General features: G+C 38.1%; 1 protein-coding gene across 6 annotated transcripts; it reads left to right on the top strand.

Moving 5' to 3' along the window:
* Positions 1–341: 341 nt before the first annotated feature.
* Positions 342–15562, top strand: TRMT6 (tRNA methyltransferase 6 non-catalytic subunit). Of its 6 annotated transcripts, none has more exons than XM_065631056.1 (11): positions 342–483; positions 2649–2776; positions 3191–3300; positions 6175–6266; positions 6355–6438; positions 7459–7583; positions 8815–9179; positions 9417–9502; positions 12433–12535; positions 12620–12706; positions 14628–15562. In XM_065631056.1, the coding sequence occupies exons 1-11, from the start codon at positions 383–385 to the stop codon at positions 14742–14744; spliced, it is 1398 nt and encodes a 465-aa protein (XP_065487128.1). In that variant the 5' UTR covers positions 342–382; the 3' UTR covers positions 14745–15562. The 6 variants fall into 6 exon arrangements, with proteins under 6 accessions (XP_065487128.1, XP_065487130.1, XP_065487127.1 ...); XM_065631058.1 differs by having other exon boundaries at positions 14623–14747; XM_065631055.1 differs by having other exon boundaries at positions 14075–14705.
* The last annotated feature ends 423 nt before the right edge of the window (positions 15563–15985 follow it).

Below are 15985 nucleotides of genomic sequence, written 5' to 3'. Positions count from 1 at the left end.
GCAAACTGAGATGATAAGAGAGAAAATTTCAATCTAATTTAAACTGAAAATTATTTGCCAGGGGTCTTGATCTGCGTGACTGGAGCGAAGGGCCTGAGGAAACAAGAAAACCTTCACCCCGTCCCCCCATTCTATTTTGGCGCCGCTATGTTCCTTCCGGCGCTGCAACCAATCCTGAAGGAGCATGTGGCGTTGCCATGGAGCCGGAGGCGCGGCCCGCCCGCTCTCATTGGCCGGCCTTTTCCCTTCCGAGGGGGTCTCGCTCCGCCCACCCGCCCGCCCTCTGCTCCCGCTGGCCCCGCTGCAGCGCGCATGCGCCGCCGGCTGCGCCTGCGCACTGACTGCCCACGCGGCGGAGGGCGCACGAGCTGCGGCGGCGGCGATGGAGGCCGGCCCGGGGCTAGGCCCGCGCATCCGTGAGGGGGATTGCGCCGTCCTGAAGCGGGACGACGTGTTCAAAGCGGTACCCGTGCTGCGGCGGAGGTGAGGGGCCGGCCTGGGGCTTCCGATGCCACTTGTCACCCACCCCCTCGGCAGATGATTGCGCCTTCCTGTCTCCGCCCCCGCCTGTGAGGCGGCTCCGGCGGCCATTGCGCCAGAGGGAAGTGGGCGTCTCGGTGCGGCCGGTGTGACCCTCAGCTCTCCTGCCGTGCCAGCCGGGAGGGACGGCCTCGCTAGGCTGACAGACAGCGTGAAAGATTTCAATGCTGTCTTAGTTACTATGTCCCAGAAAATAAACCCAGGAGATTTCCGAGCCGCGTTTCTTGTGAGAGTTTGTAAGATATTTAAGCTGGTTTTGTGTTGTTATTGTCAAACTGGTGCCGGCTGAGAAAAGGTGCAGCAGCCCGAGAAGAGGATCTTCCTCAGACTTCTCTCACTGTGGGGTGTGATTTCTGCGAGGTGCAGCATTGCCTTGTTATGACAGGGATTGGATTCAGTGTTCTCATCGGGGTTAAACTGTAGGAGGATGGCAGCTGTCAGCTCTGGACAGTTCCTGCTTTGGAGAGGATGCTATGAAAGGTCTCCTATCTCTCTTTCCTAGGCCAACTGGCATAGCAAGAAGCGCATGCGCCCCAGCAGGAAATGCTGCAGTCAGTGGACACAGCCTGGGCTCTTCCCATTGCAGCAGACAATTTTATAGACCAATGTGTAGAAGTCAGTGTTGGGTAATGTGGCCAGACATCTGATTCAGTAGCATGGAGATTTAAAGGTACTATGCTTGAACGAGGCTGGTTTGAAAATGGGATAGCTCAGACCTAGGAACTTGGGAGTACTGGTTATCAACAGGCTTAATGTTTGCCAGTAGATTCTGGCATCAAACTCAGGTAGTTACTCTGTTAGCCTGCAGAGCACTGCCAAGATCTGTTCGTTAGGTCCCTCTTCAGTTGTTTAATACCCCATCGCAAAAGAAGGAATTAAAAAGGCAAAGAAGAAATGTTGCCACAGAAAAGTAAATAACTTTTGCATTAATTTTTTCCATTTCTATAATCTGCTGAGGGCAAGGACATTCCAAGAACATGTGGTTGGATATTCTGTTTAGAATGGTCATTAGAATGAAATTTGAGCGCACACACGCCATTTTTTATCTATCTAAATTATTTTCAGCCATTTCAAGTCTTTTATTAGTCATTTTATCTTTAATTGGTCTTTTAAAATCTGGATTGGCAGGGATTAATAGACTTCACATGAGCAAATATAGTGCCTTTTTTATTAAGAGGGTTTGGTAATAAATGCCTCTTGAAAAGTTTTTATTCTTACGCTTTATTTAAATTCTGGATTGTATTTCGGGATACAAGTAATACTGTGTGTAAGATATGTGCATGAATTTCATACTTCAGTCAGCAGAAAACTGAAAATAAGAAAGAACCCAACCTTTTTGCTTAGCTTCAGAATTAGTGCTGAGTATAATCAGCATAATAAGAGCTTGTGTTGGTAAGTTTTCATTCAAATGTGAGTGCGGCATAGACACTGGTACCCATTTCATTTGGCAAGATCGGTATTTCTCTGGTCAGCAAGGAAAACTTTGTAGGTCAGTCTGGAAGTTAAAGGCTTTGTGAGTCCTTTTTTGTGTGAAGAAGGAAAAATGCAAACCTCCCTTAGTACAATCAAAATGAAAGGCAAAATCAAATCCTTTTTTTATTAAACATTTCTAGGATTACATGACACTGTGCTGTCTGTTTTCTTCATAGTCTTTTGGCAAATGTTGTTTCAAAGGAGCTCTGCAAAATACAGGTTCATGCTCATGTTTTTGCACTAATCTGCATGACCCAGCCTAGACTTAATATACTTTAGATTAATTTCATTCATTGCCTTTTTCTGGCTTTCTCTGTCAAAACTGGTACTATATAGTTCAAGTACTATATCCTTGTTTTATCTGCCAGTTTAGAATTCTTTTGAAAAACAACAAAAAATTTTTCTCACTATATGCTCAATTTAAGTTCTTTGTTCTTTTCCTAATTGGTTTCAGTGTAATGTGGTTTTGTAGTTAATAGTAGTTAGCATTTCACTTTTTATGCTTTTCTGGGTTTTCTTCAAGAACATAGATAAAAATGGCATGTATGAAGCTGTAGTTTACTTTCAGTTATTGTGGGTTTCAGACATAGTAAAAATTAATGCTTTTAATATTATTTTTTAAATTATTATTTCAGAAAAATTATTTTTGAGAAGCAGTGGTTCTATCTGGATAATGCTATTGGACATATTTATGGAACCACATTTGAAGTAACCAGTGGTGGAAACCTCCAGCCAAAGCAAGAGGTGGAAGAGACTACTACAGGTATTACAGAGGATTGACTGGTGTTTGGAAAAACGAGTTCAAATTAATTTGTTTCTTTGACAATACCAAAGATGATGAAGAAGCTTTCTGTTAATCATTTGTTAACTTAACATTACTTATATTATTTCTGTCATAGAACTGCATGGTTTTGTCTTGATCTGCTGTAACTACTCCTGTAACAAAAAACGTTTTTAATATGGGAGAAAATTTGAACCTTATTTTGGGTGAATATATATACTAAGGTGTGCTTTACATGTTACATTTCATTGATTGCTTAGGCAATACTTTGCAAGGCCATGAAGCATATGGGTTTAATCCTGAGAAGTCTACTTTCTGCGAAACTAAAGTCATATGTTTCTCCTATTTAAAGATATTTAGAGCTAGATTTTACAAGTCTATATCCTTTTCCTTTAGAAACAAAAGAAGCAGGTACAGATAATCGTAACATAGTTGACGATGGAAAGTCTCAAAAACTGACTCATGATGACATAAAGGCTTTGAAGGACAAAGGTATTAAAGGACAGGTAAAAATAAGGTTTTGGTGTCATTTCTCTGCTAGCTTAATGGTTATATTTTAGTTTATGAAATAAGCTATTCTTTTCATCAGTGCATAGGCTTCAGTGCTTTTTCTTTGTTCTCCTGGCCAAGTCATGTTTTTCCTAAAGATCTGTTTTTACAAAAATGCAAAGGCTGTTTTCAGAGAAAATAATGTAAGGTTGGCAACTTTGTCAATAGAGAGTAAAGTACAAATTTTTACAGCATTGGAACTCATAAGATACAAAAAGAAATATTAAAACTGTTAAGGAAATACAGCTAGTATAATCGCCTTTTAGTTTGCTTTTTATAAGACTGAAAATATTTCTGTATTACGGACATATTAAAATCATGCCATAATTAAACTATCAAAGGTGTAGGAAAGGATTATGGATAAACACAAAAGTATTAACAAATAACACCCTATGTAACATGTGCTATCCATGTGCCTCCAGGCGGTACCTGCCAAACACATGTGATGCCTGTGTTTTATCTGCACCTCAAAAGCTAAGAATATTCTCGAGAGCTCAGTTCTGTTCTGTTAGAAGAGGGATTTGATTTTATCCTGGACATTGTCCGAAAGAAGTGAGACCATCTTAAATGTTGTTAAACATTTCAGCCAGTTCTGTTCTGCACATGTTGCCAGTCTAAATTCTCTCATCTTTGGTTTACCCTTTGAAATAAAAATAAGATATTGCTCATCAAGTTCATCTTTTCTTTGTGTCTTGCTGTGTGCTGCTGCTTTTCAGACCAGCTGTTCTGCTTCTGCCTGCTTAATAATGGATGGGTTCAAGGAGTTTAGAACATTTTTTCTTCTGTTTCCATAGTTGCTGCTAGTGATGTTAGCTCTTTGAGAAGAATGTACTAATCAGTCTGATGGCTTTGACGTTTTCCATTTGTTCTCATTATCTGTGGCAGAATATCACTCCGGCTTTTCTGTATGTCCTCAGGATGTCTGTGACGTATGTCTACTGTGCTGTTATTTTAGGTTATTAAAATATCCTACTTTGTTAACTCTGGCTTCTGAACTGTAGCTGAATATTCATTTTAGACTGTGTTGTATTAGCAGCAATAGATATTATTCTTCCATAAATGTCTGGTAAAATTTGAACTCATGTTTGTGAATGGCATGTCTTTGTGATGCAGGCTCAGTTTAGAGATGATTGTTCTTTGAAATAAAGCAACCTCAGTGTTAATGGGCTTTGATTTTGCCATCGCTTCCCAAATCCTTCCCAGGTCTGAGGGATAGGTGTTGGGATGAAGGCATGAAGTGGCACGTACTCCCAGGGCATTGCATAGTGCTGCAGCATCCCTCTGACTTTTGCTTACCCTAGAGAAATAGTCCCCAGTTTCCTCACTGTAAATTTTACTGGAACGAAAGAACAAAAAACACCCAACTCAGACGCTGCATTTAACTTTTTCCAAAAATAAGGCAAAAAAATAAAGGTATGCTGTTTCATGCCATTATTAATACATTTTAAGAGTTTGAAGGAAATAATGGCTTGAAAAGCAGCGATAGCAGGTGAGAATTACTTGCACCACTGTATTTTGTAGCAGGTTCTTGAAGTACAATGGGAGATGCAGTGTCCCCATTGAAGATACTCCTTTTGTCATTCCTCACCACCCTCTCCAGACTCCCGTGAAGCCAGGTTATACTATTGCTCTTCCTGCACATTTAATATAAACTTACAATTTTAGCAGTTAAACTACTTCGAACATAACAACCAAAACAGCGCTTTGCGGCATTTGTTCTTGTATTGCAGGCATGGAGGGAAACCCCGAGCAATGAAAGCTTTTTTCTGTTGGAGGTCTTAATGATCCCTCCAGCTGGAACCTGAAAGTACGGGGAAGACGTGTTGGACTGGCAAAGGGAGATTAGAACAAGGAGACCAGGAAACAAAACCTGGGATTCTGGGAAAACCTGGGAGCTAGAGAAGGAAGAAGTTAGAGGGAGTAGTGTAGGAAATAGTCAACGCTAAGGAGTTTGATGTTGTGCAAGGAGCTGGTACAGGAGTCTAGTACAATTTGGGAGGCAGAAGAAATTAAGTGGAGTAAGGGACATGTCTGATAGATGGCCAGGGTACAGGGCAAGAACTAGCACAGGGTGGGAAAAAAGGATACTCTCAGAGACAGAGATGCTAAAGTCAGACCAGAGACCCAAAGAGGGACTTGAATTAAAGTAAATATTACATATGACATCAGGTTCCTTGTTTTGTTTTATTTTTGTAAAACATTTTTGCCTGTATAGCTTCACATAGGACATATGGTACTGTCACGCAATCTGGTTACTATGGGGAAAGTGAGACTGACAGAATGTATGTCAGTTCCATAATAACTGCCTCATTCTAAATAAATTAAATTTAAAATAGCTAATCCCTTGGAGAAAGCAGGGTAGTCTTTTTCACATTCAGCATAGGATAAATAGGTGCTGAGGCTTCACAGAAAGGGCTGAAGTAATGACTTGCTGATGCTGAGAGGACCAGTCCTGCTTTTTCTTCATTCTGGCTGCATGAGTCTGCCCTCTCTTATGAGTCAGTTCTGGCACCTACCAGACTGCTTCCCACAAAATACCCTGTTTCCAGGATATGCATTTGCAGTTTTAGCATTTTTTTGCTGGCATTATGTACTTAAAGAACACTTAGAGACAGACGTATATGATTAAATTCCTGCACATAGTCAGGGTAGTGCTTCACCTTTCATGTTGATTAGTAGAAATTTACTTTGCCATTAGTGTCAGTAGAAGTTACTGGTATACATGCCTCTACTGGAAGAAAGTATTTTCCGTGTTTGTTTAAAAAATACTATATATGAAATTAATGAGAAATAAATACCAGCTATAATAAAAATAAATTGTCTTTTCCAAGGAAATAGTTCAACAGTTAATAGAGAACAGTACAACGTTCAGAGACAAAACAGAATTTGCTCAAGATAAATACATAAAGAAGAAGAAAAAAAAGTAAGTGAATTTTAAAATCTGGAAAATACTTAGTAGTTCTATCATCTGTTGAGCTTAAAGTAAGACTAATACTATGTGTTTCTTACAGATATGAGGCAGTTATTACAATTGTGAAGCCATCCACTCGCATTCTTTCAACAATGTATTATGCAAGGGAACCCGGAAAAATTAAGTAAGTTTTCATTTGTTTATTTTTTCAAATTATAACATAAAGATATTTTAATAGTTTTTAAAACACCTGTATTATACCAGAGTATATAATACTCACATTTCTTCTTTTTTTCCTGTTAGTGGAAAGTTTGCAAATTAATGAAAAATAGTGTGAAATAGAAAATGAATCAATATGTTATTGTGGCAAAAAGGAAAACTTTTGAATGCAGCATCAGCTTTTACCATTTTCCTACCATCCCCAGAGGCTCTTTGCATTTTCAGAGATATCTCTTAGATGGTTTTGGTCAGTGTCACATTGTCTCTGCTTTCTGGCTCAGTAATCAAGATAAGAAGCCAGCTGCCAGAAACAGGAATTGTTGGGTTTAATGATTTATTATTTTAAAGTAGGAATAGTAGATCTAAGATGCTGAGCCTTAAAAACCCCAAATTTATGTTATTTAAGGTTTCTCAAACCTTTTTTCCTTCTCCTTCCCCCATTTCCTTCACTTGGCTTTATTTATCTGTTAAGATTATTTGTAGTTTCCTTGGCCATCAGTGAGTCTCTTCAGTGCATGCACTGCAGTCAGTGGAGTCAGTTTTGATCCTGGATTGCAGGCAGGGCGTGCTACTGTGAAACAGATGAAAATCACTGAGGATACATCACTGGATTAGGAAATGCATTCAAATACCATCTAGTCTTTACTAAGCTGAGAGCAAAAAAATGAAGTTTAAAAAATATTTTGGCTGGCTGGCACAGCCTGAGATGTGCACTTTATTATGTGCACCCTACTTCATATCCTACTTTTGCTGTTTTCTTTGTAAACCTGAACACCCATTCCCTGCTAATTTCTTGTTGGCTTTATTTCTAGAGCTTCTTTATTACCAGATGGTTAATCAGAAGTTTCTGCATGGTCACTCTGAAGGCCACTGATGCTGTTATCTGAAAATCTACCTGTAATCCAACTTTTTGTTGACAGACTCCTGAGTATTTCTAACTGTAAGAAAACTAATTTGGTGTTTCTTAAAACCCTCTGTCTTCTAGCCACTTGCGATATGACACCTTAGCTCAGATGTTGACTTTAGGAAACATCCGTGCTGGCAACAAGATGATTGTAATGGAAACATGTGCAGGCCTTGTGCTGGGTGCAGTGATGGAACGAATGGGAGGTAAGGAACACGGCAGCTTTAGTAACGTACAGACCGAGGGCTTACTTGAAACTTAGGAAACACACGTCTCTGTGATACTTTTAAAGGCAGTACTTCAAAATATTTTCTCAGTTTTTAAAATCTTTTACTGTTTCCAGTATTCAAAGAGATGAATTGTATTTCTATTGGAGAAAGTTGTATTTTGCATATTTCAGTTGGAATTTATTTTTCACTATTTTAAAAAGTATGAAATTTAAAGTTGTTATCACTGGATGTCGATCTATTTTAGCTTCTATCTTAGTATAATGACATCATGTTTAGAAAAGGCTGTAAAGAGCTTGTATGGAGGTTCTTCCCAGGCACCTGGGAAGTCCAGGACAGAGAATGGCAGAAAACAGGAATAGGAACACTGGGATTCAGACAGCCCACAGCACTGGAAATGTTGTCGCTCCTCTTGTTTACTGTGTCAGAGATTTAACATCAGTAAAATGTGCATTTTAAAAATGGTATATGACATTTTCTTGAGCATATTCTAGAAGTTTGACTTGGTTTTATTTCTCAAGGTCAATGAATTAGTTGCTTTGTAAGTCATTCAAAGACATTAGACAGAGGTGACAATTATATTCCAGAGCTTGCAAGGCAGGAAGCGTGATGTGATGTTGTGCACCCAGATGTGCTGTCACACAGGCAGTTATACTGTAAATTGGTTTTGTTTCAGCAACTTTTGGCCATTCAGATACTTTCTGAAGTAAATGAAATAATATGCAATTTCAATACAACTGTTGAAAAGTTCTTATTAGTATATTTAAACATCTGACATCTCTTTCTTTAGGGGGAGCATCCGAATGATGAAGAAATTCTTTGCCTATTAATGCTGGTTAAATTAGCTTTTATTTTTTATCAAAACTACTCCATAGTTGTGAGTAACAAATATTACAGAAAATTTGTCTTTTTAATTCTTAATTAAATTAGCTTTTCTAACAATGTCATTGCTTGTATTTAAGGTTAGCACAGAACATATATGTTTAATACATCTTTCAGTTATCTTGCCCTTCTGAGTTGCAGTCCTTCCTTCTTTGCAGTTGTCCTTCCAGTAAAGATTTTCCACCTTGAGGCATACTTCAACAGCCTGTCAAATTTGATGAAGGTTAGATTAAGAGCAGGCAATTTACTTACCTATTCTTAATTTATGCTTCATTGGCCTCAGAAATCCTGGCTTTCCAACGTGTTTTTGATTCTTTTGCTCTCATAGGCTATGGATCCATTATTCAGATGTATCCAGGAGGGGAACCTGTTAGAGCTGCTACCAGTTGTTTCGGATTTCCAAAGGTTTTTTTTGATAATCTTCATGAATTTCCTCTTAGCAAAGTGGATAGTCTCCTCTCTGGGACATTTTCTACAGAGACTCTGCCTTCAGAACCTGAAGATAACATGCTAGTGGAGGAAGAAAGCAATGGAATAACTGATGGGAAGCAAACTTCCCTGCAGGAGAAAGAAGAGGAATCTACTACTGAAACAGCTGTGGAGGTCAAACAAACAGAAGAGCAAGAAACAATGGACATTAACACTGAAGATGTAGAATTTAAAGAGAACAAAGAAAAAGAAAATAAAGAAAATGTAAGATTATTTGTTGTGGCTATTCAAGTTTTACAGTGCCTATATACTTAAAAATCTACCATCTGAATCAGACATGCTGAAATACAGCTTATTCAGGTGTTATAATGGAACTCTATGTTGTCTTTTGTTTTACATTAAGCCTTCTAAGATGCAAAACATGAAAATGCAGTCTATGCAGTAGTGATCCAGTACATAATTACCATCTAAAGTGCAGACTATTTGTTTTTTTGTTCAAAGGTTCGGGAAAAGCAAAGAAAACAATGGGAGAGAAGAAAAAAGCTAATAGAAACCGCTACTTTGTTAAGAGAGAAGAATGCTGATGGGTGAGTTTGTTTGTGGTCAGTAAAGTCACCTGTTTGAAAACACATCTACAGAAAATAACTTCATTTGAAACAAAAGCTTTGTTTTAAAAATATCCTATTTTTTTCCCTAATGTCTACAAGCAAGCAGTCAACCCAGGTGTGTTTTGTTTGGTTCTTACCTGGTTGAGGGGTTTTTTTCCTGTGGTTTGAAATTTCATGATCTAAAAGTCATAGTTTCTTGATTAGCTATGAGTAAACATTAAAAAATCTATTCTATCCAAAGAGAAGCAGAACTGAGGTAGAACTTAATAGTAAATGACTGCTGATAAAAATCACAGATTTCTAATTAGCAAAGTAGAACCTGAGGTCTTAAGTTTATTAAATTGGAATGAAGTTTGTTGTTTTGGAGGGCTGGTTGGTTGGTTTCTAGAAACACTTTTTTTTTTTTACACAGGAAAAAACACATAATTTCATTTTAGCTGCTTTGCCCGGATCAATTGTTCCCAAGGAACAATTTAACATGAAGATTTAATATCAGAAGTTTAAAACAAATAACGATAAACATATCCCTAGAAATTCAGCCCCGCAATAGTGAAAGAGAGTTTGGTGATTGTGACTTTTTCATTATGTTCTTAGCAAATGCTGAAATGATTTGAGTTAATCAAGTAACATCGATTTAGTTAATTTAATAACATTCATATTCATTTTTTCCTCCTAAGAATATTGGCTCACTGGGAATAAAGCCGTTCTACTCAGATAAATTTTAATACCTGCTTATTGGTTATGTTTAAATGCTTGTGTGATTTTTTTTTTTATTATTATTATTATGAAATGTTTTAACTCTCATTCATTCATATTTTAGTATATCTCATCTAGTACATTTAAGTGCTGGAATCAGCCTTTTCTATAAAGATTCAGAGAAAGGTGTTCTCTGAAGCAATAAAACATTCCTGGAGGTTTGTAGAAGTCCTGCACATCTATGTGGCAGCAGCTGCACCGCTGGCAGCGCCTGTGGCTGGATGACCATTAAGCTGCCTAAATAGCGCCAGAGTTTTGTTCTGGTTTTACTGCAGTCTCCTGCACCCATCATTATAATTAATGTCTGTGCATGGTCTGGCAAAGTGAAAGTTAATATTTGACTTGATTTTTCCTGGAGTGTAAAATAGTATATTTGGTTGTCGATGGAGTTCAGGGAAGCCTATTCAGTATTTACCTCTTGTTAATATGTTTTCAGTTGCTTGTGTGCTTCTTTTGTTCTTTGTAACTCATAAAAGCTGTAACAAATGATGTACTTGAAGGGATGAGTGATTTATTGCTTTAGGAAGCCTTGGGCATGATGAGGGGAAGAGAAGTGTGTGGTTGCCTGAGGATGCTCTCCCAGATGGCCCAGTCAGGATCACCTTTCTTTAGTCACCAAGCCCACTGCTTGCCCACAGGGTACCTATACTGCTAAGCCAGGAAAAACTGGCATGGAATAAAGAAATACTTCAAACTAATGACTTGTCACAGGAGTAGAAGCAGGCAGAGAGGTCAGGATTTTGTTTTGTTTTGCAAGAGAGAAACAGGGAAAGGAAAAGTAAAAGCTAGCTAATGTTGGAGGTGGGGAGAAAGATTAGGATTTGCTGTCAGAGTAAAGAAATTTCTATTTTGTCAATTCCATTTATGAGAGTTGACGTCTGTCATAGGTCTTTGAAGGAGAAAAGGAAGACTTTCATTAGGGATTTGGTATTCTTTTAAAGACTACTTCTTTAAGATAGACTATTACATTTTTCTGATACTATGGAAGGTTGAAATTGGTTTATAGACACTCCATGTGTTCAGAATTAGATCACACCCCCTCTCTCTACCCTTGTCCTTCTTCTACCTCCTCCTGCCCTCTCACCAATTACATTAATTTTGCAACTGGCCAGACTACCTGCTGACAGCAATATGTGCTGCCATATGAGAGGACAGAATTTGATATTTCACAGTCTCTCTCATTTCTCACTTACCTTCCTGTTGTCTGGCAGTGTCAGTGCAGCACTCCAAGCCTTCTGAGACATAGTTTGGAGTATTTTTTTTTTCTTTATAGTCTGCTTGATTAATTACTGAGCACAAAATTTTTGAAGTTTGGATTTGAAGTAAATAGCCCATGGCTGGCAGAAAAACGAAATGGAAACAACTGTAGAAGAGGAATTGTCTCACTTCTTTTTATATGTTGTGTTTAGGAAATTGAACATCCATTTTTACCTCCCTTTTGTTAGGTAAGTTTAATGCTGTCTCCAGTGCTGTACGTTCCCCTGGAGAGCAAATGTTAATTAATGGGTCATCTCATCTAGTATCTGTATAGTGGAGAATTAGTTTTACAGCCCCATTCTTTCTGCACAAGTACAACTTATTAACTGATTTACTTGACCATTTCTTGCAATCTAGTTTAGCAGTGATTTTTTTTTTTTATTAAAACTCTAGGTATCACTAGAGAATCTTAACCATCTGTAAATCCAAGTTATACCATTAAGAGATTGTTTTCTCCTCAAATACTAACATTGTTATATAAAACTGTATTTAATGAAGATTAGCCAGTTTAAAGAGTCACGACTGGGGTTGCATTCTAAGCAACAATAGGCAGTCACAAATTTTAATTGTATTTGGACAATGGTCTTAGGGTAGAGAAAGCAGCATGCAAATTCTTAGGTTGCAAGAATTACTGTGGAGTTCAACAGAGCTGAAATGAGTGGTTTTGCAATGTGTTTAATATCCCACACTTCGGGGAACAAGTGTTTTATCCTCTTAATTATGCAAGTAGGAAATCATGATTTGTTTTTATATTTTGGGAGTTGTTAGAGCCATGAAAACAGGCTGATGAGCAACATCTAAGCTATAATTGATCACTGTGCTAAGTAGGAGAAAATGTCACTTGATGAATAGGTTTTAGAAGCAGAAAACTAATGCGCATGAAATTTGTTTTGCAGCTTAATTGTAGCCAGCAAGTTTCATCCCACTCCTTTATTACTTTCTTTATTGGAATTTGTTGCTCCTTCAAGGCCTTTTGTTGTCTACTGCCAGTATAAAGAGGTAAATCAAGTATGTTATTTTAGCTGTTATAGTTCAAGTTTGAGACTATTTGCCTGTATAACCTACTATTTGGTTTTTTTTAAGCCATTACTAGAATGTTATGCAAAGCTGAGGGAAAGAGGTGGTGTTATTAACCTAAAGCTGTCTGAAACCTGGCTACGAAACTACCAGGTAAGGATCGCAGTAAGTGGTTGTCAAAGCTGCGTGAATACTGGGGAACAAAACACTCTGAAAATGTGGGGTTTGGACTGACTATGTGTAAGCTCATGCTGTTTTACCTGACGGCAGTGGGAAAATATTCTGAAGAGTTTTAATGCTTCATCGCAACAATTTAAAGTGGAAATACTTTATTTTCTTCTTCCAAAGCATTTCATTTGAACAGTTGCCGAAATACTTGTAGCACAGTGACAAATTTAAAAGTTGTGCTGCTTTAGTGGCTAGTCTGATGTGAGGAACAATCTAATGTCGTGTAAGAGAGATGTATAACAGCAAAATATTACAACTGTTTATTCATTTCCAGTTGGTTTGATAGCTGAAGAAAAATTTGTAATGTTAAGAATGGTGGTGACTTACAAAGTCAGTGTCTTTAAATAACACATTTCCTGGAACTAAAGTAACAAGAAGTTTCTGGTCTAGGAACTGAACAATGAGAACAAGATGAAAAGGAGTGAAAAATGTCAGTTTGACTAACTTTGTTTGAACAAGATGTTTGCACATGTGGAGTACCCTGTCAGCTGTGAAGCAGCAGAAGCATATCTGATCTCTAAGCAGCTCACCGCCTCTGAGGAGGTTATTATTGCATTTGACTGATTTCCTCCTTGCACATAGGCTTCTGGAGCCTGTAGGAAATTATTTTTAAGGGGATGATTTAATTCAAGGGTGGCCATGATTACTGACTATTGATCAGGTGACTAAATTGGGAATGATGAGGAGATTGATAGATGAAGACATTCACACAATTTATGCTTGGGAAGGGTCACTGTGTCCCGGTGCAGTTTGGAACAATAGTGCCCTATCTCCTGTACATCAGCTTAGACCTGTGGTGACGGCCAAAGCAAGGAGGAAGCGTAACCGAAGAGAAAGCAGTTCCAGAAAAGTGTAATGTAGCTGAAAGTGGTGGTTCATTGCCCTGTCTTACCTTAAGAGCAGCTATGTACAGATTATAGTGACAGAGCTGGAAATTACTGTATTAATGCTGTTTTGTTACACCAGCTGTGGTTTCTTGCGAAGTACACCAGTTCTGAACAGATTAATAAGACTTTCGTGTCTCCCAAACCTTGACTTTGTAACTGTGCTGGAAATGCCATGAAGAAGTCATCAGTAAGGCAGTAGCCTGTAGTCTTATGTATTTCTATAGCTGGTTTCTGGTATGCAGATGTTTTGCCCTTTAAGTACAAATACACTTTCCAAATGAAATGGCTGTTTGTTGTGGTGGCTGAAAAAAAAATACATCTTATACTGTAAGTTTAAATTACACAATTTGATGTGCACATATAGAGTGACTTTTTACTTGGTTTTTTTGGTTTTATTTTTTTAAAGGTCTTACCAGATCGAAGCCACCCAAAACTGACAATGAGTGGAGGCGGAGGGTACCTTCTGTCTGGTATAACTGTTATCTTGGATAAGGGCAGATCTGATTCCAGTAATTTAGAAGCACTGAAGGTGGAAGAGCCATCCTCTAAAAGATGCAAAGTTCAAGACCTTCACTGTTAACATTTGAAGAATTGATTTGTTTTTTTAGATCTCAGGAGTCCTACTCTTAGTAAAATAACAAGTATACTTTCTGTGCTCTTGACAGCACAGAAATTGTACCTGTCATACATCTGTCAGAAAAAGCAGCAGAACTGTGTGGTAGGGAGGATTGTCTCACTCTTTACCAGTTTGTGATCAGAATAGGAAGAGAAACCCTTGGAAGCAAACTTCCCAGTGAAAACACAGTAACCTCAAAAAGAAAAGAAGATCAAAAGAAGATAAAGCAACAGCAAAGGCATCCTGTTTGTTTGTTGCCAAAAGTGGATATGATGAAGTGTTTTCTTAAAAGGTTGAATCCAAATTAACATATCTAACTTAGCTTCCTGTTTTCCCAGAACAGCATCAGGGTAAACCATTCTGCATAGTGATCTGCTCCCACTTCACACACAGAACAAACAGCAAAATGAACAGGAAAAATCATACACTTTTCAAAGGAAAAATAAGAAGAGAATGCTAATACCAGAACCTTACAGCATGACCCCATGTTTTCCTGAAATAAACACAGAAGAGAAAGTCCATGTTTGTAAATTAAAATACCAAATACTTAAGCAGAATGTCTCTGTTAATACTGCCTGTCATTTTCCTGAGTTATGTTTTTACTTTAAGATACAACTGTTTTGAAAACCTCTACATGTATATATGTTTATTCTACTGTTTTATCTTTCATGATGTGTAGCTTTTTATTATTTTTTTTTTAACTTTGCATTTGCCATTTCAGTTGAACTGTGGGATGTTTTTCCTAAGGAGATTTACTTCCTTCTTCTTACTTTTCCCTCTCTTTGGAAATAAAAAGGTCTAGCAGAGAACACCCTTGGCTGCACCCTAGCAAACCCCTAGTGGGCAGCTGTAGGCCCATATAGGAGCTCACAGAGCCAGCAGGACTTGGCTTCTGTTCTTGAACTTACTCATCAGTGAGACTCTGGAGCTTTGGGATCAAGTGATCAGCTTTAAAATTCTGTATATTGATAAGAGTAATGCTCTTCTAGGACACCACTAGCTTAAAACAAAGCAGGTGTTACATTTTGTGTAAAGAAGCAGTTAAAAATTTCTCTTAGATGAACAGTATATCTTAAAGTTTTTGTCTACCTCTGTTCTGTTTTTTGTAAACTTCCCTTTTTTTTTTTTTACTATTTTTATGGAAAGCTTTTCTTCTCTTACTTGTGTGAAAAAGCTGTAACAGGAGAGATTGCAAGTTTCACCATCTCCTCTGTGTTTCACCAACCATGTGGATCTGAAAAATGTCCTTTGCCCCTCTCATCTTTCTGTACAGTATGAGTGTTGCAGATCACGTGTAGGAAATAGAAACGTGATATCTGGTTTTTATTAAATTTGTGTCTTTTTTTTTTTAAATTCTGGATTTCTCAGCTGCTTTCAAGAATTAGTGAGGAAACAGGGGGAGAAGATAAGTTTTCCTTTACCGTGTGTCCACACATACATACTGAAGGTAAACTGAGACTTTGAAAGCAGCCAGTGCCCAGAATGTGATGAAATTCTGAGACAACCTAGATCAGAGCAATGGATAGGAGCCTGGAAGCTGGGGAAAGGCAAGAAAATTATGAAATGAGTGTAAGCCAGGAGATAAAAACCAAGTAAGTCTCTTTTGCTTCAGTTTTCTTATCTGTAAAGCAGGCATAGGTACTGCTCTGCCACTTTGATTGAGCAGGTAAGTATGTGGCTGTCATAGCACTACAAAGATAT

The sequence above is a fragment of the Caloenas nicobarica genome, chromosome 3, assembly GCF_036013445.1.
Source record: "Caloenas nicobarica isolate bCalNic1 chromosome 3, bCalNic1.hap1, whole genome shotgun sequence".
NCBI classification, from domain to species: Eukaryota; Metazoa; Chordata; class Aves; order Columbiformes; family Columbidae; genus Caloenas; species Caloenas nicobarica.
The sequence above is the reverse complement of the archived record's forward strand: the minus strand, read 5'-3'. Positions and strand labels throughout refer to the sequence as shown.

Coding starts and splice junctions, on each gene's coding strand:
- TRMT6 (XM_065631055.1), top strand. CDS start 383: ATGGAGGCCGGCCCGGGGCTAGGCCCGCGCATCCGTGAGGGGGATTGC. Junction 6,267..6,354: donor ATAAAGAAGAAGAAAAAAAA/GTAAGTGAATTT, acceptor TGTTTCTTACAG/ATATGAGGCAGTTATTACAA. Junction 12,536..12,619: donor TCTACTGCCAGTATAAAGAG/GTAAATCAAGTA, acceptor GTTTTTTTTAAG/CCATTACTAGAATGTTATGC.